Here is a 21058-nt window from a genome sequence, read left to right as displayed (position 1 = left end):
CATTGCTAGTTGGATAACATACTGATAAATTATTTTGAGGGCCTCTCTGAAGATTTGTTGAAGGTTGTTATTTTCATTTCCTCCTTCATTCAAGGAATGAGAAAAGTTAGGAAATCACAAAATTATGGTTAGAACAACTGCCTAGAATAGCAATTTTTTTTACTGTTGGTTTTTTAGAACCCCTTAAATCTACCAAGTCTCTCAAGCATTTTAATTAGAAGCTGTAATCACAGCAAAAGTGAGTTTCATTTGTGTCTCTTGAAAGTGCCTGAGCATGTAGGGGAAATACGCTCACCCCTCTTTATTTTCCAGTCCCCGGCGTGGAACCTGTGCCAGTTAGCAGCAGGGGGAGGCAACATGGCAGCCATGACTGTTGGCTCAGTGACTTCCTCTTCAGCAAGCGCCTTGTTACTTTACTCCGCCATGATGTTGGAACTGTGTAGAGTTTTGGAAATGGCCCCTGCTGTCCTGAAAAAGACAGCTTAGTCAAATCCTCTTCTTCATAGCCCTGGGGAATTCAGGGGTGGTGTAACCTGGAGAGTCTCTTTGTTGGAGACTAAGTGGAATTAAGGCCATGTTTTCCCAGGACCAGGCTTGCAGGCTTCAAACTGTAATGCTGCCAACTGCCTAAGCAAAAAACTGTCAGGTTTGACATGTTCAAGCTTTTCCTTGGCCTCAAACATCCTAAACCTTTCTCTCTGTCTTTCCTTTAAACATCTCTTGACTCATCCTCTCCATTCCATCTACCCCTGTCTCACCTCACTCTCAACCTAGTGTCAAACTGATCTCTCTGCTTCCTCTCCTAATAGACCTTACCCATCTGTTCTTTCCACTCTTCCTCACTGCTACTAGGGTTACCTTCTTAAACTATGAAGCTACTGATGTTTCCTGCTAATAATTGTCAGTGATGCCCTCTGAAAATAAAATAAAAGGGCTTTCAAGGCTGCCCTGGCTAGCCCATTATCTGTTTACTTGTCCGTCCTTCCTTTTAAGATGGGCTTCTTGAAAGAAAGGCAGTTTATTTTCTGTTTATGTTATCTATGGCACCACCTGACATTTCATAGTTTTTTAAATAAGGATTTCTTGAATGAATGGATGAATGATAAAGTGTTCTACAATCTTAAAATGTTTTAAAGTCTCCAAGAGTCACCTATGCAGATGACACCACCCTTTATGGCAGAAAGCGAAGAACTAAAGAGCCTCTTTATGAAAGTGAAAGAGGAGAGTGAAAAAGTTGGCTTAAAACTCAACATTCAGAAGACTAAGATCATGGCATCTGGTCCCATCACTTCATGGCAAATAGATGGGGAGACAGTGGAAACAGTGACAGACTTTATTTTTGGGGGGCTCCAGAATTCACTGCAGATGGTGACTGCAACCATGAAATTAAAAGACGCTTGCTTCTTGGAAGAAAAGTTATGACCAACCTAGACAGCATATTAAAAAGCAGATATTACTTTGCCAACAAAGGTCCATCTAGTCAAAGCTATGGTTTTTCCAGTAGTGATGGATGTAAGAGTTGGACCACAAAGAAAGCTGAGCACTGAAGAACTGATGCTTTTGATCTGTGGTGTTGGAGAAGACTCTTGAGAGTCCTTTGGACTGCAAGGAGATCCAACCAGTCTATTCTAAAGGAAATCAGTCCTGAATATTCATTGGAAGGACTGATGCTAAAGCTGAAACTCCAATACTTTGGCCACCTGATGTGAAGAACTGACTCATTGGAAAAGACCTTGATGCTGGGAAAGATTGAAGGTGGGAGGAGAAGGGGATGACAGAGGATGAGATGATTGGATGGCATCACCAGCTCAATGGACATGAGTTTGAGTAAGCTCCGGGAATTGGTGATGGACAGGGAGGCCTGGCGTGCTGTAGTTCATGGGGTCACAAAAAGTCAGACATGACTGAGTGGCTGAACTGACTGAAGAGTCACCTACTGTGAAAAGGGTATGCTCTAACCTGTGTTTTATTTTTATGTTACTCGCCATAACTATCCCTGGGGATATTTTCCAGCAAGCATTAAGATGGCCAACTCAGACTTGGGGCATCCAGGTGTTCTTCATCCCCTTCAATCCTCTTCTCTCTGCCCCTCGGTCAGGTCCTGCATTGACTCCCACCACAACTAAAGCTGCGAAGTCACCTGCACCTCGTTTGTCTTCCTGGGAAACCCCACCCTCCCCCACCCAGACCAGGCCCGGCTCAGGCCCATGAGCTCCCTGACAGAGTTCACAAGAGGAGCCCAGTTCCTGATGAAGGCCCTGCCTGGAGAGGCCCGCTCCGCCACTGCAGGATGCTAGCTGGTGGGCCAGGTGGGAAAGGAGAGCAGTGCCCTGAGGGGTCCTTCAGGGAAAGGCTTGAGGAAGAGGTGGCCACAGTCTCCCAGGATGAATGCCAGACACCTCACTCCTTCTAGGGGGAACAACAGGCTCCCAGGATGTGCCCTGAGATGGTGCATTAGGGTTGCTGAGCCCAAGATGGGATTGGACCCGTCTTTCAGGGTCCTTCCTCTTGAAAGGTTATCAACTTTCAGCCTGCCTGTGTGCGTTTCACTCCCAGATTCTGAACTCAGGCAGCATCAGCCATGCACAGCCTTTGGGTCAGAGCCTGGTCCCCAGTGCCTGGCCAGGCCCCCAGGGGGAGTGCCCTGTACTGTGACTCAGCGTCAGGGTTGGGGGAGGGGAGGATAGGTGAGGCTGATTGAGATTTGCTTGATGGGAGGTGAGATCCAGACTCCTTTCTGATTGGAGTGTCCTCGCTGGCATTAGGAGCACCCAGGTTTTTCTCATCCCAACGCCTCTGCCTCCGCAGCTCTCCCAAGATCGCGTGAGACCGTGAGATGGGGTTGGGTGCTTCTGGGGAGGGTGGTGGTTGCAGAAGCGTCTTGCTTGATTTTTCTGAGACGCCCCCGATGGTCAGAGCTCCCAGCCCACCCTCTTCCGGCCCCTCTGTCTGGACCCGCACTCACTCCCCACACCACAGCCAAGCCACAAAGCTCATCCTCAGAGCAGCTCCAACTCTATCCTCTTTGCCTAACAAGAAAAAACGAAAACCAAAACTCGTCGAGCATCCAGCCTCGTAGGGAGAGGGCAAGTGGTGCATTGGAAGGCAGCTCAGGAGGCAGTCAGGGGACCAAGACCTGGGGATGGGGGCACTGGAAGTTCCTGAGAAGACCCGCTGCACCCGAGCACCAGGGTCCAAGGGCCTGGGAGGGCCGACAGTGAGGACGGGGAGGCAGCACTCCAGGTCCTGTGCAAAAGTTGGTGCTAGGTTTGCAGGGAGACCCACGAGATGAGCACAGCGGGGTGAGAGACCCCAGAACAGGCTATAGGGCTTGGTGGCTGCAGAAGTGGGGGTGGGGGTGTGCTACACATGGAGCAGAGAAAGAATCAGAAAGTAGATGGTTTCTGAAAGGAGCGCCATATGTATGTTGGTTATATCTTTCCCTTGCCAGTTTCACAAATAATGATGATAATGAAACTTGTATTGCATGGTTACTCTGTGCTAAATGCTCTATTTTCATTGCGTCATCTGTTTTCATATATTATCTCCATTTTATAGATGAGGAACCCAAGGACAAAAGAGATCAAGGAGCATGTCTAAGGAACTAGAGGTAGTGAGGGTCAGCCAACGTGCAAATCAAGGTGTCAGTTTCAGAGCGTATATTCTTATAAAAGTCAAGCTGAAAGGTGAACAGGGGAGAAAAAAATCTACTTCTGTTAGTTGTGTAGACAGATGTTGAAACTGAAAAGAAAAATAATTCTACTTTTGCTTATTGTGTAAACAGTCATCTGCTTGTTTATTTTTATAGGTCTCTCTTTTTTTTTTAATTACCAACACATATTTTTAGAAAGGCACAACTTCTTTGCACAACGAATTTGAAACATTAGACTGATTTCTCATCCAGGCATAATAATGATTACATTTCTCCTTCTTGACTGCTACAGAGTCCTTGAACTTCCAGTTGGCATTTGACAAAGTTTTATTTTGATTGGACTACAAATATAAGACAAATTCTATACAAACCACAGGCAGAGTAATTTGCAGTTTTGTTGGTGTCACGGTGATTTATGTAAAATAGAGATTTTCATTTAAAATACATAATCTATGGCAGCAGATACAGAAACAGCACTTGACTCTGATACCCCCTCCACGCTTTGAAATCCTAATAAGGATGGTATCCAGAGCTTCTGCAAGCAGATTTAATTAATTCTGTGAAGTGCACTTTCTCTTGGCAACAGCATTTTTTTTTCAATTTAAAGTCAAAAGAACTTGAAAGCTGAGTAATATTTTCAAAACCAGTAAGTAAATATCATAACATAAGGCAATTATAGACTATCGTAGGTTTTCTAATCATAGAATTATAACAGTTGTCTGATTTTCAAGCTTAGCAAGTGGGTAAAATCTGATGAAATGATAGCTAAACTGTGCTCAACCTGTCTTCACCAAAGTTAAACATTTCTATTAGACCAATCAGCTAAATAATTTCTTTGGGTCTTGGGATTATCTTCTTAGATTAAAATTAGAAATGTGGATAAAAGATAATCAATTTTTTTTTTTTTAGCTTTGCTCAACAGGATAATGTGAAAGAGGGCTTTTTCTTTTTCAGCCTTGCCTTACATCCAGATAAAACTCTCGTTGCGACTGGCCAAGTTGGGAAGGAGCCATATATATGTATATGGGATTCCTATAATGTCCAAACTGTGTCTATTCTTAAAGATGTCCACACACATGGAGTCGCCTGCCTGACTTTTGACTCAGATGGACAGGTATGTATCTTTTTCCATTTTCTTTTTCCTTAACAACCTCACACAAGTCACCTAGAATTATAATGAACATAGCCTATAGGCTCTGAAAGTCTATCAGCCCTCCCCGTCTTCCCTTGTCAGCCTCCTAGAACCCTCACCTGTTTGGTCCTTTTCTACGCTCATGCCACTGACACCCGCCTCTGGATAGGGTCCAGTTTTGGTTCCCCCAATCTCACCATTTGGTTAAAAAACCTCCAGAAAGTGAACTCATGTTCATTGGGTTCATAGTGACTCAATGATTGTACTTTGTCTTCCTTTGTTAACTTCCTGTTTGGAACGAGGGTTAGACCAAACCTTTTTCACAGACCTCCAGCCCTGAGCATCTCCTCGGTTCCCCTTGTTTCAGAAAATAGCATCACCTCCTAATAATTCACTGACAAGATTCTCTTTGACTCTTTAACCTTGAGGTGACTTCTAACTCCATCTCCCTATCCACTGCCTCTGATTCAAGCAGTCACTGATCATGTGTATTTATTAGTTTCTTTTCAGTGACTCTGACATTCATTCTCTTCTTCCCATTCTCCCTGCCACCAGTAATCTCCTAACTAGTCTCCTCCACACAGTCGATTTCTTGCTAATGCATTTCACCAACTGAAAAAGTGTCAGAATATTATTTAAAAACAAGAAAAGTTTGGAGTACCCCCTGACTGAAGTCCATACCTTGTGGCTGGGCATTCTCTGCTAACCAGCTTTTCCGGCCTTGTCTTCACTGTTCCCCTGCGGTCAAGCTGGACACGTCAGTGAGATTCCTCTATGAGATCAGACACTTGGGCACCTCCAGACCCTTTCTTATGCTGCCCTCTCCACCTTCAGTGCCCTGCTGACACTCCTTGCCCTTTAGAGTGATTCATTCTTCCAGGACCCTTCATAAAGTCTTCATGAAGTCTTCCCAGTCTCCCCTTCCAACAAAGTGACTCTCTTTCCTTGGACTTCAGCAACACTTGATAGAAAAGATTTATTCATGTATTAATAGATAACAGTTATATCTCAATTTAAAAACTATGTTACAGAGAAGGGACTGGAAATACAGAGACCTCATTCCTGGCTCTCCCTGCATTCACCTCCTCACTAGAGCCGTGCCTTTTCTTCTAGCCTTCTCCGTGTTCCTAAGACACCCTTCCTCTGTCCCTTCCACCCTTTGTATTTATGCCAGTTAATTCCTTCAGTCTTTTTTTTTTTTTTTTTTTGGTAAATTTCAGAGGTACTTCTCTTATAGTTCATATTGGGTTTCCCAGGTGGCATGGTGGTAAAGAATCCACCTGCAATGCAGGAGACATGGGTTTGATCCCTGGGTCAGGAAGATCCCCTGGAGAAGGAAAGGACAACCCACTCCAGTATTCTTGCCTGGAAAATTCCATGGGCAGAGGAGCCTGGTGGGCACAGTCTGTGGGGTTGCAAAGAGTTAGACATGACTGAACACTCATAATGTAGAAAGACCTGTGAAATTACTCATAGAAAATTGACCAAACTGAGAGTTTGCTGGCAGTTCAGTAGATTATAGGACTTGACCTGGTTTGGGTCATTTTTTAAACTTTGTGTTTCTTGCTATTTTGAGAGAGTAGTGATCATTCCGTTCAGTTCAGTATACATGTAGACCCCTTGGTGTATGTTTTTGATTTAACTACTCTGTAGTCTCATAATTGAATCAAGATAATGCGTAAGTTCCATTATATCCGGGTCTTAAGAGAAATAGCTAAGTAGTGACATTTATTCAGATTTGCAGTTACTGACTTCCTGATTAGGTTGAATGTATCAGAATGCATATGCAAGTGGAGATGACTGCTTAGATGTGAACTCACATGCACATTCTCTAATCTGATTTTGTTTTTCTAACAAACACACTTTATCAAAATTTGTTCTGAAGCACACAGGGAAAATGTAATGCAGCCAAGGGAGGTCCAGCTGTAACTTCTAGTTTTTTGTTCATGTTATTTTGTGCTAGAATCCTTGTTATTTTTAGGTTCCATGTTGAAGGTACAGGTAGGGGTGGACTGCATGGTACTTGCATAACTGTCAGTTGAGAAAAACACCCTCCTATTTGTTTACTCTGATGGATTTCATGGCTTCTTGATGCCTATGACTTCAGATCTACTTTTTCCCTGGACAGAGTTCACTAAAATTGAGTGATGTTTAGAAAGTGACAAATGGCCTGTCACCTCACGAGCAACAAAAGGCAATAGAAATGCTTTTCGAGCAGCAATAGGGCCTGTCACTGCAAATGAACAGAATAGATATCTTTTGGCTTTTTCTCAATCTTTTTCACATTTCTTATGTGGGTTTTACGTTAGGGCCCATGTTTTGTGTTAACTACTTTTCTATTTAAGTAAAGAGAAAAGAAAAAATAAGCTGAATGGAATCCACCCACTCCAAATTTTCATGTATAGATAAAAATGCAACCATGTACTAGAATCATTTCTATTGCTGGAACTCTCAATTGAAAATTACAGCAAAGACCTGCTTTCATTAAGAATCCATTTTAGACCCTCCAGCTATATATTTTTTAATCCTAAATATTCCTAATGGAAGTCACCTTTAGGGAAAAAACTTAATAATTCCTGCATAACAACACATGTATACATTTAGCCATATATGGCTGTCTCTCATTGCTTGAATATGCATATACATGCATACTCAGTGAAATACGTAAGCTCACATACTCTTTTGTTTGGGTAGTGTTGTCTTAAAAACTCTTTGATTTTTCATTATTTCACATTATTTAACAGACCATACAACAGTATTTTGTAGACAGAAAAAAATACTTTGCACTCATTTTACAGTTGAAAAAACAAAAATTTAAGGAGTTCAGTTAACTTTCTAATGTCCATGTCTAGCTAATCACGAAGTCAAAAGAGAAGCCAAATCTGCTTACTCCCAGCCCAGACCTCTCTCTGTTACATAGTGCTGTTTTTTTTTTTTTTTGTTTCTTTGTTTTTTTTTTCCGAGTAGTGCTGTTCTACTAGAAACTCCAGTTTTGGTGTCACTAATATGTGTTTCAGTGCTATTGATTTTGTATATACATGGGTTTTGGATTTCTTTTCCCTTCCAGGACAAGTTTCTGATCTGAATCCAAAGAATTTAGTTTTGGAGATGAAGTATCAGGTTACTTTTACTAAACTTATGTATCCTTCTCTAGTCACTTCAAGTGTTTATGAAATTATGAAACTTAAGAATGAAGATAATATTAATGGGATTTATCCTCCTTGTGTTTGTCAGACCCATTCATTTTAACTGTTTGGTGAAGGTTTCGGCTAAAGAATCCTAGACACTTTTAAAACCATATTAGGCTCTGAAAACCAATTAAAAAAAATTTAAGCCCGCCCTTCTAGTTCTGTTCCTATAATTTTCACTGATGAATCAGAGACTTCATGAGATTTTGCATGTTTGTTATGTTTGTTATTATGTTAAATTAGTTGCAGGTTTTAGGTCACTGAAATTTTATTATATGCTAATAGAAAAATATCTACTTTGATATCTTTAGTTTTGAGAAATCTTTTTTTTCCCATAAAAAATTCAATACCTGGCCCACAGTAGGCAATAAGAACTATTCATTGAAAGACAGCATGGATAATAGGAAATCTTTCCATCATTTTTCTGGAGTTAAATTTTTGTTCTTATTCTTAGCGTTTAGCCTCTGTGGGATTGGATGCCAAAAACACAGTCTGCATTTGGGACTGGAGAAAGGGAAAACTTCTGGCCTCAGCCACTGGCCACTCTGACCGGGTAAGAAGACCTTGTTGGATCAAGCCACGCAGGTTTCATTACTGTGGGGGATCTGTGATGTAGCTCTCAAAGTTGTAATAGTTTTTAAGGTAAATTTGCCACATGTAGATTTTCCTTCCGTATTCAACTTAAAAACTTACTGTTTAAGAAAATTAATTTATGATTAGTAGCTATGTTGGCATGATCGCTTCTGGTGATCAGATACTTTAAATTGTTACTGCCGTTCGTTGGTAAAATAAATTTTTGATACTGACACTTAGCTTTGTAAAATAAAAGTAGAATTGAATTTGAAACTATATGTACCATTTCGATGTATTCAGCTAGAAATGGAAATAGTTGTTAGAAAGTAATATTAACAGACATATGTTTACCAGTATATATGTTTGAATTTCAAATGAATGTGATGACAACTGTGTGATTGTTATATTTGAGAACCTGGAATTTAACTGTGGTCTCCTTACCATTCATGTTGAAGTCATTGTGATCACAGATGATAATTCTATGTAGTCATAGCTGGAAAGATGGGATAGGAAGCAGGCATGTACATTAGCTAGTTGGAAATCTATTTCTCTAGTTGTCTGGAATAATTAAAATAATTTCACTACTTTATCATCTTGATTTTCTAATTTTAGAAAATGACTCTGTGTGACTATCTTACGTTGATTCCTAGTTCTGTATTTCTGCAAAATATGCATGTGTGCTAAATCACCTCAGTGTGTCCAACTCTTTGCAACTCTATGGACCATAGCTCACCAGGCTCCTCTGTCCATGGGATTCTCCAGACAAGAATACTGGAGTGGGTTGCCATGCCTTCCTCCAGACAGATCTTCCCAACCCAGGTGTTGAACCCACATCTCTTACATCTAGCTGCATTGGCAGGCAGGTTCTTTACCACTAGGATTGCCTGAGAAGCCCCTGCAAAATATAATTCCATGAAAAATGAGGCCCTAATTAAATATTAAATTCACCGCCTCTTGCTTGATGTGAACGCTAAAAGATTTCTTTATAAGAATGGTATACTCATCTAGGGAGAATTGTCCTTTTAAGGGCACCCCAAAATTATGAGCTTCCCTGATAGCTCAGATGGTAAAGAATCTGCCTGCAATGCAGGAGACCCAGGTTCGATCCTGGTTTGGGAGGATCCCCTGGAGAGAAAGGAATGGCAACCCACTCCAGTATTCTTGCCTGGAGAATCCCATGGAAAGAGGAGCCTGATGGGCTACAGTCCTTAGGTTGCAAAGAGTTGGACATGACTGAAGTGACTCAGTACACAGAATGCACACATTAAATGGACAGAAGTGGTGACTCAGCTGGTAAAGACTCAGCCTGCCATGCAGGAGAACCAGGTTTGACCCCTGGATTGGGAAGGTCCCCTGGAGAAGGAAATGGCAACCCACTCCAGTATTCTTGCCTGGAGAATCCCATGGACAGAGGAGCCTGGTGGGCTAGAGTCCACAGGGTTGCGAAGAGTCAGACACATCTGAGTGACTAACACACACACGTTAAAAATTCCTTTTGCTCTCAGTTCAGTCCCTCAGTCCTGTCAGACTCTTTGCGACCCCCGGGACTACAGCATGCCAGGCTTCCTTGTCCATCACCAGGGAAGTTTGAGCTTGCTCAAACTCATGCCCATTGAGTTGGTACTGCCATCCAACTATCTCATCCTCTGTCATCCCCTTCTCCTGCCTTCAATCTTTCCCAGCATCAGGGTCTTTTCTAATGAGTCTGCTCTTTGCATCAGGTGGCCAAAGTATTGGATCTTCAGCTTCAGCATCAGTCCTTCCAGTGAATATTCAGGACTGATTTCCTTTAGGATTGACTGGTTTGATCTCCTTGCAGTCCAAGAGATTCTCAAGAGTCTTCTCCAACACCACAGTTCAAAAGCATCAATTCTTTGGCACTCAGCTTTCCTTATGGTCCAACTCTCACATCCATACATGACTACTGGAAAAAATCATAGCTTTGACTAGATGGACTTCTGTCAGCCAAGTAATGTCTCTGCTTTTTAATATGCTGTCTAGGTTGGTCATAGCTTTTCTTCCAAGGAACAAGCGTATTTTAATTTCATGGTTGCATTCACCACCTGCAGTGATTTTAGAACCCAAGAAGATAAAGTCTTTCACCATTTCCATTGTTTCCCATGTTTTTTGCTGTGAAGTGATGGGACCAGATGCCATGATCTTAGTTTTTTGAATGTTGAGTTTTAAGCCAGCTTTTTCACTCTCCTCTTTCACTTTCATCAAGAGGCTCTTTAGTTTCTCTTTGTTTTCTGCCATAAAGGTGGTGTCATCTGCATATCTGAGGTTATTGATATTTCTCCCTGCAATCTTGATTCCAGCTTGTGCTTCATCCATCCCGACATATCACATGATGTATTCTGCATATAAGTTAAATAAGAAGGGTAACAATATACAGCCCTGATGTACTACTTTCCCAATTTTGAACCAGTCTGTTGTTCCATATCTGGTTATAACTGTTTCTTCTTGACCTGCATACAGGTATCTCAGGAGGCAGGTAAGGTGGTCTGGTATTCCCATCTCTTTAAGAATTTTCCATAGTTTGTTGTGATCCATACAGTCAAAGGCTTTAGTGTAGTCAATGAAGCAGAAGTAGATATTTTTCTGGAATTCTCTAGCTTTTTCTATGATCCAGTGTATATTGGCAGTTGGATCTCTGGTTCCAGTGTCTTTTCTAAATCCAGCTTGAATATCTGGAAGTTCTTGGTTCACATACTGTTGAAGCCTAGCTTGGAATTTTGAGTGTTACTTTGCTAGCATGTGAGATGAGTGCAATTGTGCAGTAGTTTGAACATTCTTTGGGATTGCCTTTCTTTGGGATTTGAATGACAACTGACCTTTACCAGTCCTGTGGCCACTGCTGAGTTTTCCAAATTTGCTGAGATATTGAGTGCAGCACTTTAACAGCATCATCCTTCATAGCTCAGCTTGAATTCCATCACCTCCAGTAGTTTTGTTCATAGTAATGCTTCCTAAGGCCCTCCAGGATGTCTGACTCTAGGCGAGTGATCACACCATTGTGTTAATCTGGGTCATGAAGATCTTTTTTGTATAGTTCTTCTGTGTATTCTTGCCACCTCTTCTTAATATCTTCTGCTTCTGATAGGTCCATAGCATTTTTGTTCTTTATTGTGCCCATCTTTGCATGAAATGTTCCCTTGGTATCTCTGATTTTCTTGAAGAGATCTCTAGTCTTTCCCATTCTACTGTTTTCCTCTATTTCCTTGCGTTGATCATTTCAGTTCAGTTCAGTTCTGTTCAGTCACTCAGTCATGTCCGACTCTGCGACCCCATGAAGCACAGCACACCAGGCCTTCCTGTCCATCACCAACTCCCGAAGTTTACTCAAACTCATGCCCGTCGAGTCGGTGATGCCATCCAGCCATCTCATCCTCTGTCGTCCCCTTCTCCTCCTGCCTCCTGTTCCTGTCCCTTCTGCCTCCTGCCCCTCCCAGCATCAGGGTCTTTCAGGAAAGTTGTATTATCTTTTCTTGCTGTTCGTTGGAACTATGCATTCAGATGGGTATATCTTTCCTTTTCTCCTTTGTCTTCTCTTTTCTCAACTATTTGTAAGGCCTCCTCAGACAACCATTCTGCCTTTCTGCATTTCTTTTTCTTGGGAGTGGTCTTGACCACCACCTCCTGTACAGTGTTACAAACCTCCATCCATAGTTCATCAGGCACTGTCTATCAGATCTAATCCCTTGAATCTATTTGTCACTTCCACTATATAATCATAAGGGATTTGATTTAGGTCATGCCTGAATGGTCTAGTGGTTTTCCCTACTTTCTTCAATTTATGTCTGAATTTGGCACTAAGGAGTTCATGATCTGAGCCACAGTCAGCTCCCGGTCTTGTTTTTGCTGACTGTGAAGAGCATCTCCATCTTCAGCTGCAAAGAATATAATCAGTCTGATTTCAGCATTGACCATCTGGTGATGTCCATGTGTAGAGTCGTCTCTTGTGTTGTTGGAGGAGGGTGTTTGCTATGACCATCGTGTTCTGTTGGGAAAACTCTGTTAGCTTTTGCCCTGCTTCATTGTGTGCTCCAAGGCCAAACTTGCCTGGTACTTCAGGTATCTCTTAACTTCCTCCTTCTGTATTCCAGTTACCTATGATGAAAAGAACATCTTTTTTCAGTGTTAGTCCTAGAAGGTCTTATAGGTCTTCACAGAACCGTTCAACTTCAGCTTCTTTGGCTTTAGTCACTGGGGCATAGTCTTGGATTACTGTGATATTGAATGGTTTGTCTTGAAAGCACACAGAGATCATTTTGAGATTGCACCCAAGTACTGCATTTCAGACTCTTTTGTTGACTGTGAGGCTACTCCATTTCTTCTAAGGGATTCTTGTCCACAGTAGTAGATATAATGGTCATCTGAATTAAATTTGCCCATTCTGCTCCATTTTATTTCACTGATTCCTAAAATGTTGATGTTCACTCTTGCCATCTCCTGTTTGACCACTTCCAATTTACCTTGATTTATGGACCTAACATTCCAGGTTCCTATGCAATTGTTCTTTATAGCATCAGACTTTATTTCCACAACTGGGCGTTGTTTTCACCTTGGCTCAGTGTCTTCATTCTTTCTGGATCTATTTCTCTTTTCTTCTCCAGTAGCATATTGGGCACCTACTAACATGGGGAGTTCATCTTTCAGTGTCATATCTTTTTGCCTTTTCATACTGTTCATAGGGTTCTGAAGGCAAGAATATTGAAGTGGTTCGACATTCCCTTCTCCAGTGGACCACGTTGTCAGAACTCTCCTCCATGACCCGTCCATCTTGGGTCTTTTTGTTCTAATTCTGTGAAAAATGCCATCAGTAATTTAATAGAAATTGCATTGAATCTGTAGATTACCATGGGTAGTATAGTCATTTTAACAATATTGATTATTCTAATACAAGAATGTGCTATATCTTTCCATCTGTCTGTATCAACTTTGATTTCTTTCATCACCTTCTTACAGTTTTTTGAGTACAAGTCTTTTGCCTCCTTAGTGTTAGTCACTTAGCCATGTCTGACTCTTTGCGACCCCACAGACTGTAGCCCGCCAGCCGTTCTGTCCGTGGGATTCTCCAGGCAAGAATACTGGAGTAGATTGCCATTAGCTAGGTTTATTCCTAGTTATTTTGTTCTTTTTGATGGAATGGTAAATAGGATTGTTTCCTTAACTTCTCCTTGTGATCTTTCATTGTTAGTGTATAGGAATGGAAAATATTTGTATGTATTAATTTTGTATCCTGCAACTTTACTGAATTCATTAATGAGATCTAGTGGTTAAGGTTTTCTACATACAGTATCATGTCATCTGCAAACAGTGGTGGTTTTACTTTTTGTTTTCCAATTTGGATTCCTTTTATTTAGTTTCCTTCTTTGAGTGCCATGGTGAGGACTTCCAAAACTATGTTGAATAAAACTAGCGAGAGTGGACATTCTTGTCTTATTCGTGATGTTGGAGGAAATGTGTTCAGTTTTAAACCATTGAGAATGATGTTAGCAATAGGTTTGTCATATAGGACCTTTATTGTATTCAAGAAGGTTCCCTCATGTGCTTACTTTCTGGAGAGTTTATTTTTATTTTTTTATCATAAATGGGTGTTGAATTTTGTCAAAAATTTTTTTTCTTCATCTATTGAGTTGATTGTATAGTTTTTAATCTTCAGTTTGTTAATGTGGTGTATCACACTGATTTGTGGATGTTGAAGAATCCTAGCATACTGGGATAAATCCCACTTGATCATGGTGTGTATGATCCTTTTAATGTATTGTTGGATTGAATTTGCTAGTATTTTGTTGAGGATTTTTGCGTCTGTATTCTTCAGTGATTTGTTGTTGTTCAGTCACTCAGTCGTGTCTCTTTGTGACCCCATGGATTGCAGCACTCCAGGCTTCCTTATCCTTCACTATCACCCAGAGTTTGCTCACACCCATGTCCATTGAGTCTATGATGCCATCCAACCATCTCATCCTCTGTTGCTTCCCTCCTTTGCCTTCAATCTTTCCCAGCATCAGGGTCTTTTCCAGTGAGTTGGCTCTTCACATCAGGTGGCCAAAGTATTGGAGCTTCAGCATCAGTCCTTCCAATGAATATTCAGAGTTGATTTCCTTTAGGATTGATTGGTTTGATTTCTTTGCTGTCCAAGTAACTCTCAAAGAGTTTTCTCTGGCACAGTTTGAAAAATATCAGTTCTTTAGTGCTCGGCCTTCTTTATGGTCCAGTTCTCACATCCATACATGACTACTGGAAAAACCATAGTTTTGACTATATAGATCTTTGTTGGCAAAGTAATGTCTCTACTTTTTAATATGCTGTCAAGCTTTTGTCATAGCTTTCTTTCAAGAAGCAAGTGTTTTTTCATTTCATGGCTGTGGTCATCATCCACGGTGATTTTTGGAGCCCAAGAAAATAAAATCTGTCACTACTTCCATTTTTCCCCCTTCCATTTGCCATGAAGTCATGGGACTGGATGCCCTGATCTTCATTTTTTGAATGTTGAGTTTTAAGCCAGCTTTTTCATTCTCCTCTTTCACCCTCATCAAGTGTCTGTTTAGTTCCTCTTCACTTTCTGCCCTTAGAGTGGTATCATCTGCATATCTAAAGTTGTTGATATCTTTCCCTACAATCTTGATTCCAGTTTATGATTCATCCAGCCTAGCATTTCACATGATGTACTCTGCGTACAAGTTAAATAAGACAGGTAACAATATATAGCCTTGTCGTACTCTTTTCCCAACTTTGACCAATGTGTTGTTCCATATCTGATTCTAAGTGTTGCTCCTTGACCTGCATACCGGTTTCTCAAGAGACAGTTAAGGTGGTCTGGTAGTCCTGTCTCTTTAAGAATTTTCCAGTTTGTTGTGATCCACACAGCCAAAGGCTTTAGCATAGTCAGTGAAGCAAAAGTAGGTGTTTTTCTGGAATTTATCAGTGATACTGGGCTGTAATTTTCTTTTTGTGTGATATCTTTATCTGGTTTTTGTATCAAAGTGATTCTGGCCTCATAGAATGAGTTTGGGATTATTTCTTCCTCTGCAGTTTTTTGGAAGAATTTCGGAAGGATAGGTGATAGTTCTTTAAATGTTTGTTGGAATTCACCTGTGCAGTCATATGTTCCTGGACTTTTGTTTATTGTTGTTTTTTAATCACTAAGTCATGTCCAACTCTTTGCGACTCCATGGACTGCAGCATGTCAGCCTTTCCTGTCCTTCACTATCTCCTGCAATTTGCTCAAACTCATATTGAGTTGGTAATGCTATCCAACCATCTAGTCCTCTGTCTCCCTCTTTGTTTATTGGAAGTTCTTAAATCACAGTTTCAATTCCAGTACTTGTGATTTGTCTGTTCATAGTTTTTATTTCTTCCTGGTTCAGTCTTGGAAGGCTTACTTTTCTAAGAATTTGTCCATTTCTTCCAGACTGTCCATTTTATCAGCATATAGTTGCTTATAGTAGTTTCTTATGATCCCTTGTGTTTCTATGGTGTCAGTTGTAACTTTCTCCTTTTTCATTTCTAATTTTATTGATTTGAGCCCTCTCCCCTTTTTTCTTGATGAGCCTGGCTAGTCTATGGCCATATCATCCTGAACTTGCCTGATCTCGCCTGGTCTTGGAAGCTAAGCAGGGTTGGGACTGGTTTAGTACTTGGATGGGAGTCCGGCTAAAGGATTATGAATTTTGTTTATGTTTTCAAAGAAGCAGCTTTTAGTTTTGTATTTCAGTTATTTTCTCTGATCTTTATGTTTACTTTTCTTCTCCTAACTTTGGGTTTGTTTGTGCTTCTTTCTCTATTTGCTTTCGCTATAAGATTAAGTTGTTTGTTTGAATTTTTTCTTGTTTCCTGAAGTAAGATTGTTGCTATTGTTTAGTCACTAAGTCATATCTGACTCTCTTTTGTGACCCCATGGACTATAGCCCACCAGACTTCTCTGTCCATGAGATTTCCCAGGCAGGAATAATGGAGTGGGTTGCTATTTCCTTCTCTAGGGGATCTTCCTGACCCAGGGATTGAACTCCTGTCTTCTGCATCACAGGTGCATTTTTTTTTTTTTTTTAAACCACTGAGGGCTTCCCAGGTAGCTCAGTGGTAAGACTACCTTGCTATACATTTCCTTCTTAGAACTGCTTTGGCTGTGTCCCATAATTTTTGGGTTGTTATATTTTCTTTGGTATTTGTCTCTAGGTATTTTTAAAATTTCCCCTTTGATTTCTTCAGTGATCTTTTCGTTGTTTGGTAACATTGTTTAACCTCCACATGTTTGTGTTTTTTATGAGTTTTTTCTTGTTATTGATTTATAATTAGTTCATCTGGTCTAATGTGTCATTTAAGAACTGTGTTTCCTTATTGATTTTGTCTGGATAATCTGTATATTGATGTAACTGGGTGTTAAAGTTCCCCACTATTATTGTGTTACTGTCAATTTCTCCTTTTATGGCTGTTAGTGTTTGCCCGTTATATTGGGGTGCTCCTATATTGGGAACATGTATTAATATATTTATAATGTTTATATCTTGTTCTTAGATAATGTTTATATCTTGTTCTTAGATTGATCCCTTTGTCATTATGCAGTGTCCTTCTTTGTCTCTTGTAACTGTCCTTATTTTTAAGTCTATTTTGTCTGATATGACTATTACTACTCCAGCTTTCTTTTGCTTTCCATTTGTGCGAAATGCCTTTCTTCATCCCCCCACTTTCAGTCTGTATGTGTCCCTAGATCTGAAGTGGGTCTTTTGTAGACAGCACATATATATATATATGTCTTGTTTTTGTATCCATTCAGCCTGTCTGTATCTTTTGGTTGGAGCCATCTTTTTAAGTGTTTTGGATTTGTTTTTGTATGTCTTTTTTCTTCCCTACCTTTTTTGTTCTCTTGTGATTTGATGACTATCTTTAGTATTGTGTTTGGATTGCTTTTTATTTGTGTGTGTTATCTATTGTGTATTTTTGATTTTCAGTTCCCATGAGATTTTAATATAGCAGTCTGTGTATGTGTGTATATATATATATATATACACACACACACATATATAAACACACACACACGTACACACGATTGTTTTAAGTTAGTAGTCTCTCTGTTTCAAATCCTTTTCCAAATCCTGCATGTGTGTTCTTCTCTTGTCATGATTGCTGATTTGATACCAGATTTGTGTGTAGAAAATTTCCTATTTTTACTTTGTGTTTACCTTTACCAGTGAGCTTTCCCATTTATAATCTTCATGTTTCTACCTGTGGCCTTTTCTTTTTCAACTGGAGAACTTCCTTTAGCACTTGTTGTAGAACTGGTTTGGTGGTGCTGAATTCTGTTAGCTTTTGCTTCTCTGTAAAGCTTTTGATATCTCCTTTGAATCTGAATGAGAGCCTTGCTGGGTAGAATATTCTTAGTTGTAGGTTTTTCCCTTTCGTCTCTTTAAATTATATTGTGCCACTCCCTTCTGCAGTTTCTGCTGAAAAATCAGCTGGTAAACCTTATGGGGATTTCATATGTATGTTGCTTCTTGCTTTTACTCTTTTTCTTTAAATTTTGTCAATTTGATTACTATGTGTCTCAATGTGTTCCTCCTTGGGTTTATCCTGTATGGGACTCTCTGAACTCCCTGGACTTGAATGAGTGTTTCTTTCCCCATATCAGGGAAGTTTTTTGCTCTTATCTCTACAAATGTATTCTCAGGTTCTGTCTCTCTTCTTCTGGGACCCCTGTAATGTGAATTTGGTGCATTTAATGTTCTCCCAGAAATCTCTGAGACTGTCCTCATTTCTCTTCATTCTTTTTTCTTTATTCTTTTCTGCAGCATTGATTTCCACCAGTCTGTCTTTCATCTCATTTATTCTTCTGCCTCATTTATTCTATTATTGATTCTTCCTAGGCATTTTTCACTTCAATTGTTGTATCATTCATCTCTGATCTTTAAAGCTAGTCTTTATTAAATATTTCTTGTATCCTCTTAGCCTGTGCTTCCATATTTTTTTCCCCTGAGATCTTAGGTTGTCTTTACTATCATTACTCTGCGTACTTTTTCAGGTAGATTGCCTGTCTTAACTTAACTATTCTTTTGGGGTTTTATCTTGTTTTTTCATCTGGAACATATTTCTCTGCCATCTCATTTTGTCTGACTTTCTGTGTATGCAGTGTCTGTTTCTTAGGCTGCAGGACTGTAGTTCCTCTTCATTCTGGTGTCTGCAGGCTTTCTGGTAGGAGGCACTAGTGCTCGCACCCTTGTGAGTAGAGCTGGGTCTTGTCTCTCTGGCGGGCAGAACATGTCAAGGGGTGTGTTTATAGGCTGCTATTGGCTCAGGATGGCTTTAGATAGACTGTCTGCTAGTAGGCGGGGCTGTTTCCCCCGCACTGTTGGTGGTTTGGCCTGAGGCATCCTGGCCCTGGAACCTGCAGGCTGTTGGGTGGGGCAGGTCTTGGTGCCAAAATGGCAACCAAAATAGCCACTTCCAGGAGATCTCATGCCAGTGAATATTCTCGGGGATCTCCACCACCAGTGTCCTTGCTCCCACAGTGAGCCACCACCAACCCCCCTGCCTCCTGAGGAGACCCTTCCTTGAAGGGTCTACCCACTGGTAGATCTGCCCAAGCTCCTATGGAGTCACTGCTTTGCCCTGGGTCCCCGTGCACACGAAACCTTGTGTGCAGTCTCCAGGAGTGGAGTCTCTCTTTTCCCCAGTTCTGTGGCGCTCCTGCACTCAAGCCCCACTGACCTTCAAAGCCAAATGCTCTCAGGGCTCCCTCTCCTGACGCCAGACTACCCAGGCTGGGGTGCCTGACATGGGGTTCAGAACTCACTCCTGTGGGAGAACCTCTGATATATTAGATTGGTCAAAAAATTTAATTGAGTTTTTCCATTACGTATTACAGAAAACCCAAATGAACTCTTTGGCCAATCCAATAATTATTTTCCAGCTTGTTGGTCTCCCACCCAGCAGGTATGTGATTTGATTATATTGTGAACATGCCCCTTCTACCATCTTGTTATGGCTTCTTCTGTCTTTGGGTGTAGACTTTTGGGGGGTAGGTAATTTGAGTCTTTTTCATAAATGATTGTTCAGCAGTTAGGTGTGATTTTGGTGTTTTCATGAGAGGAGTTTAGTTCAAGTCCTTCTCCTCTGCCGCCTTGTCTCTTGCTCATCCCTTGCATTTTGGATATTACTGTTCCTGCTGTCTTATGATCCCATTGTATATTATAAAGTAGTTGAGTCAGGCTGCATCAATAAATGATTTTGCTATTGTTTTGTTAATGTACTGTACACTTTCCAGTTAGGAGTAGACTGTAAAAAGTACAGTGCTATCTAGTGAGAACTCTTTAAGGACCCAGAATGTTTTAATGAAATACCATTTTTGGAACACTGTTCTCCCAGGCGCCATAATTTGTATCACATAGTTTTGTTCTTTATTACTGTTGTCAGTGTGAATTATTATTGGTTGATTATAGGCAGGTGATTTTTCAAGATTATTTTAGTGGCTAAAGTACTTAACAGCTAGCACTAATTTATATAATCAGTGCTTTGTAGTCTTCAAAATGATCATACATACATTACATTATCTTAATTGACCTCACAGCAGAACTGAGGTGACTCATTCATTTTTGAGAAGATGAGGTTAAGTTTAGAGATGCTAAGACTTGCCTGAGCTCAGAGAGCTTCAGGCTTCAGTGCTCTTTTTGTGGTTCATAATTGTTTCTTTCTACCTAACCAAAGGTTCTCCTCCTTTGTCTGATGATTGGAGCAATAGCTCCTTCCTATGTGGTAACAGCCTCTTTCTTTGGTTAGTCTCTGCCTCTGACGATTGGTCCTTCTTTCTGTTAGAGCTTCATAGAATGTGATCCATGGACCACCTACATCAGCGTCTTCTGGGCTGTGTTTTTAAATGCATGTGCTTGACCCACTAAATTTCTGCTAAATTAGTGGAATGTGGTGATCCAACTAAATCCACCCAATTTCCAATCCACTAAATCAGAATCTCTGACATGGGCCTGGGGTAATATGCACTTTAAACAATTGCCATTCTCTTTGTTTTTATTGTAACTCTATCTCAAAAGTGTTAAACATTGTAGAGAACCAAAAATTTTGATGAATGATCCTAAATCATCGGTTTGTTTACCCTGGTAAAGTTAAAAATGTAACACTAGTTTGTTCTCAGTGTTTATGGTTAATTATTTCTTCTCCATTCAGGTCTAAGGTAAATAGACACAAAATGATAAAATGTGTATTAGCAATTCCTGACTCATCTCCAGAGCCAAATCCTTCATTTGTGTGGATGACCTTGTGTTCTGAGTGTGAGGGTAGAATCTTGGCAATTGGACAGTATCTTAAAGAAGACAAACTCATGAATGTGAAACTTTCTGTCTTTTTTAAACAGATTTTTGATATTTCCTGGGATCCATATCAGCCAAACAGAGTGGTTAGCTGTGGAGTGAAACATATAAAGGTAAAGCAGTTATTGAAAAGAAATTTGGGTACCTCATATGAAAATAATTTTAGATATCTATGTGTATAATTTGGTATTGA

General features: G+C 40.5%; 1 protein-coding gene across 1 annotated transcript in view; it reads left to right on the top strand.

The window, feature by feature from the left end:
- Positions 1–21058, top strand: part of EML6 (EMAP like 6) — a 274839-nt gene that overhangs the window by 96916 nt on the left and 156865 nt on the right. Inside the window, exons 2-4 of the mRNA XM_061155430.1 lie at positions 4607–4766; positions 8427–8525; positions 20910–20978. Coding sequence (XP_061011413.1) covers positions 4607–4766; positions 8427–8525; positions 20910–20978 — 328 coding nt within the window. The remainder of the gene's footprint in view (positions 1–4606; positions 4767–8426; positions 8526–20909; positions 20979–21058) is intronic.

The sequence above is a fragment of the Dama dama genome, chromosome 11 (genome assembly GCF_033118175.1).
Source record: "Dama dama isolate Ldn47 chromosome 11, ASM3311817v1, whole genome shotgun sequence".
NCBI lineage: Eukaryota > Metazoa > Chordata > Mammalia > Artiodactyla > Cervidae > Dama > Dama dama.
This window is presented reverse-complemented; position numbering and strand designations above follow the sequence as displayed.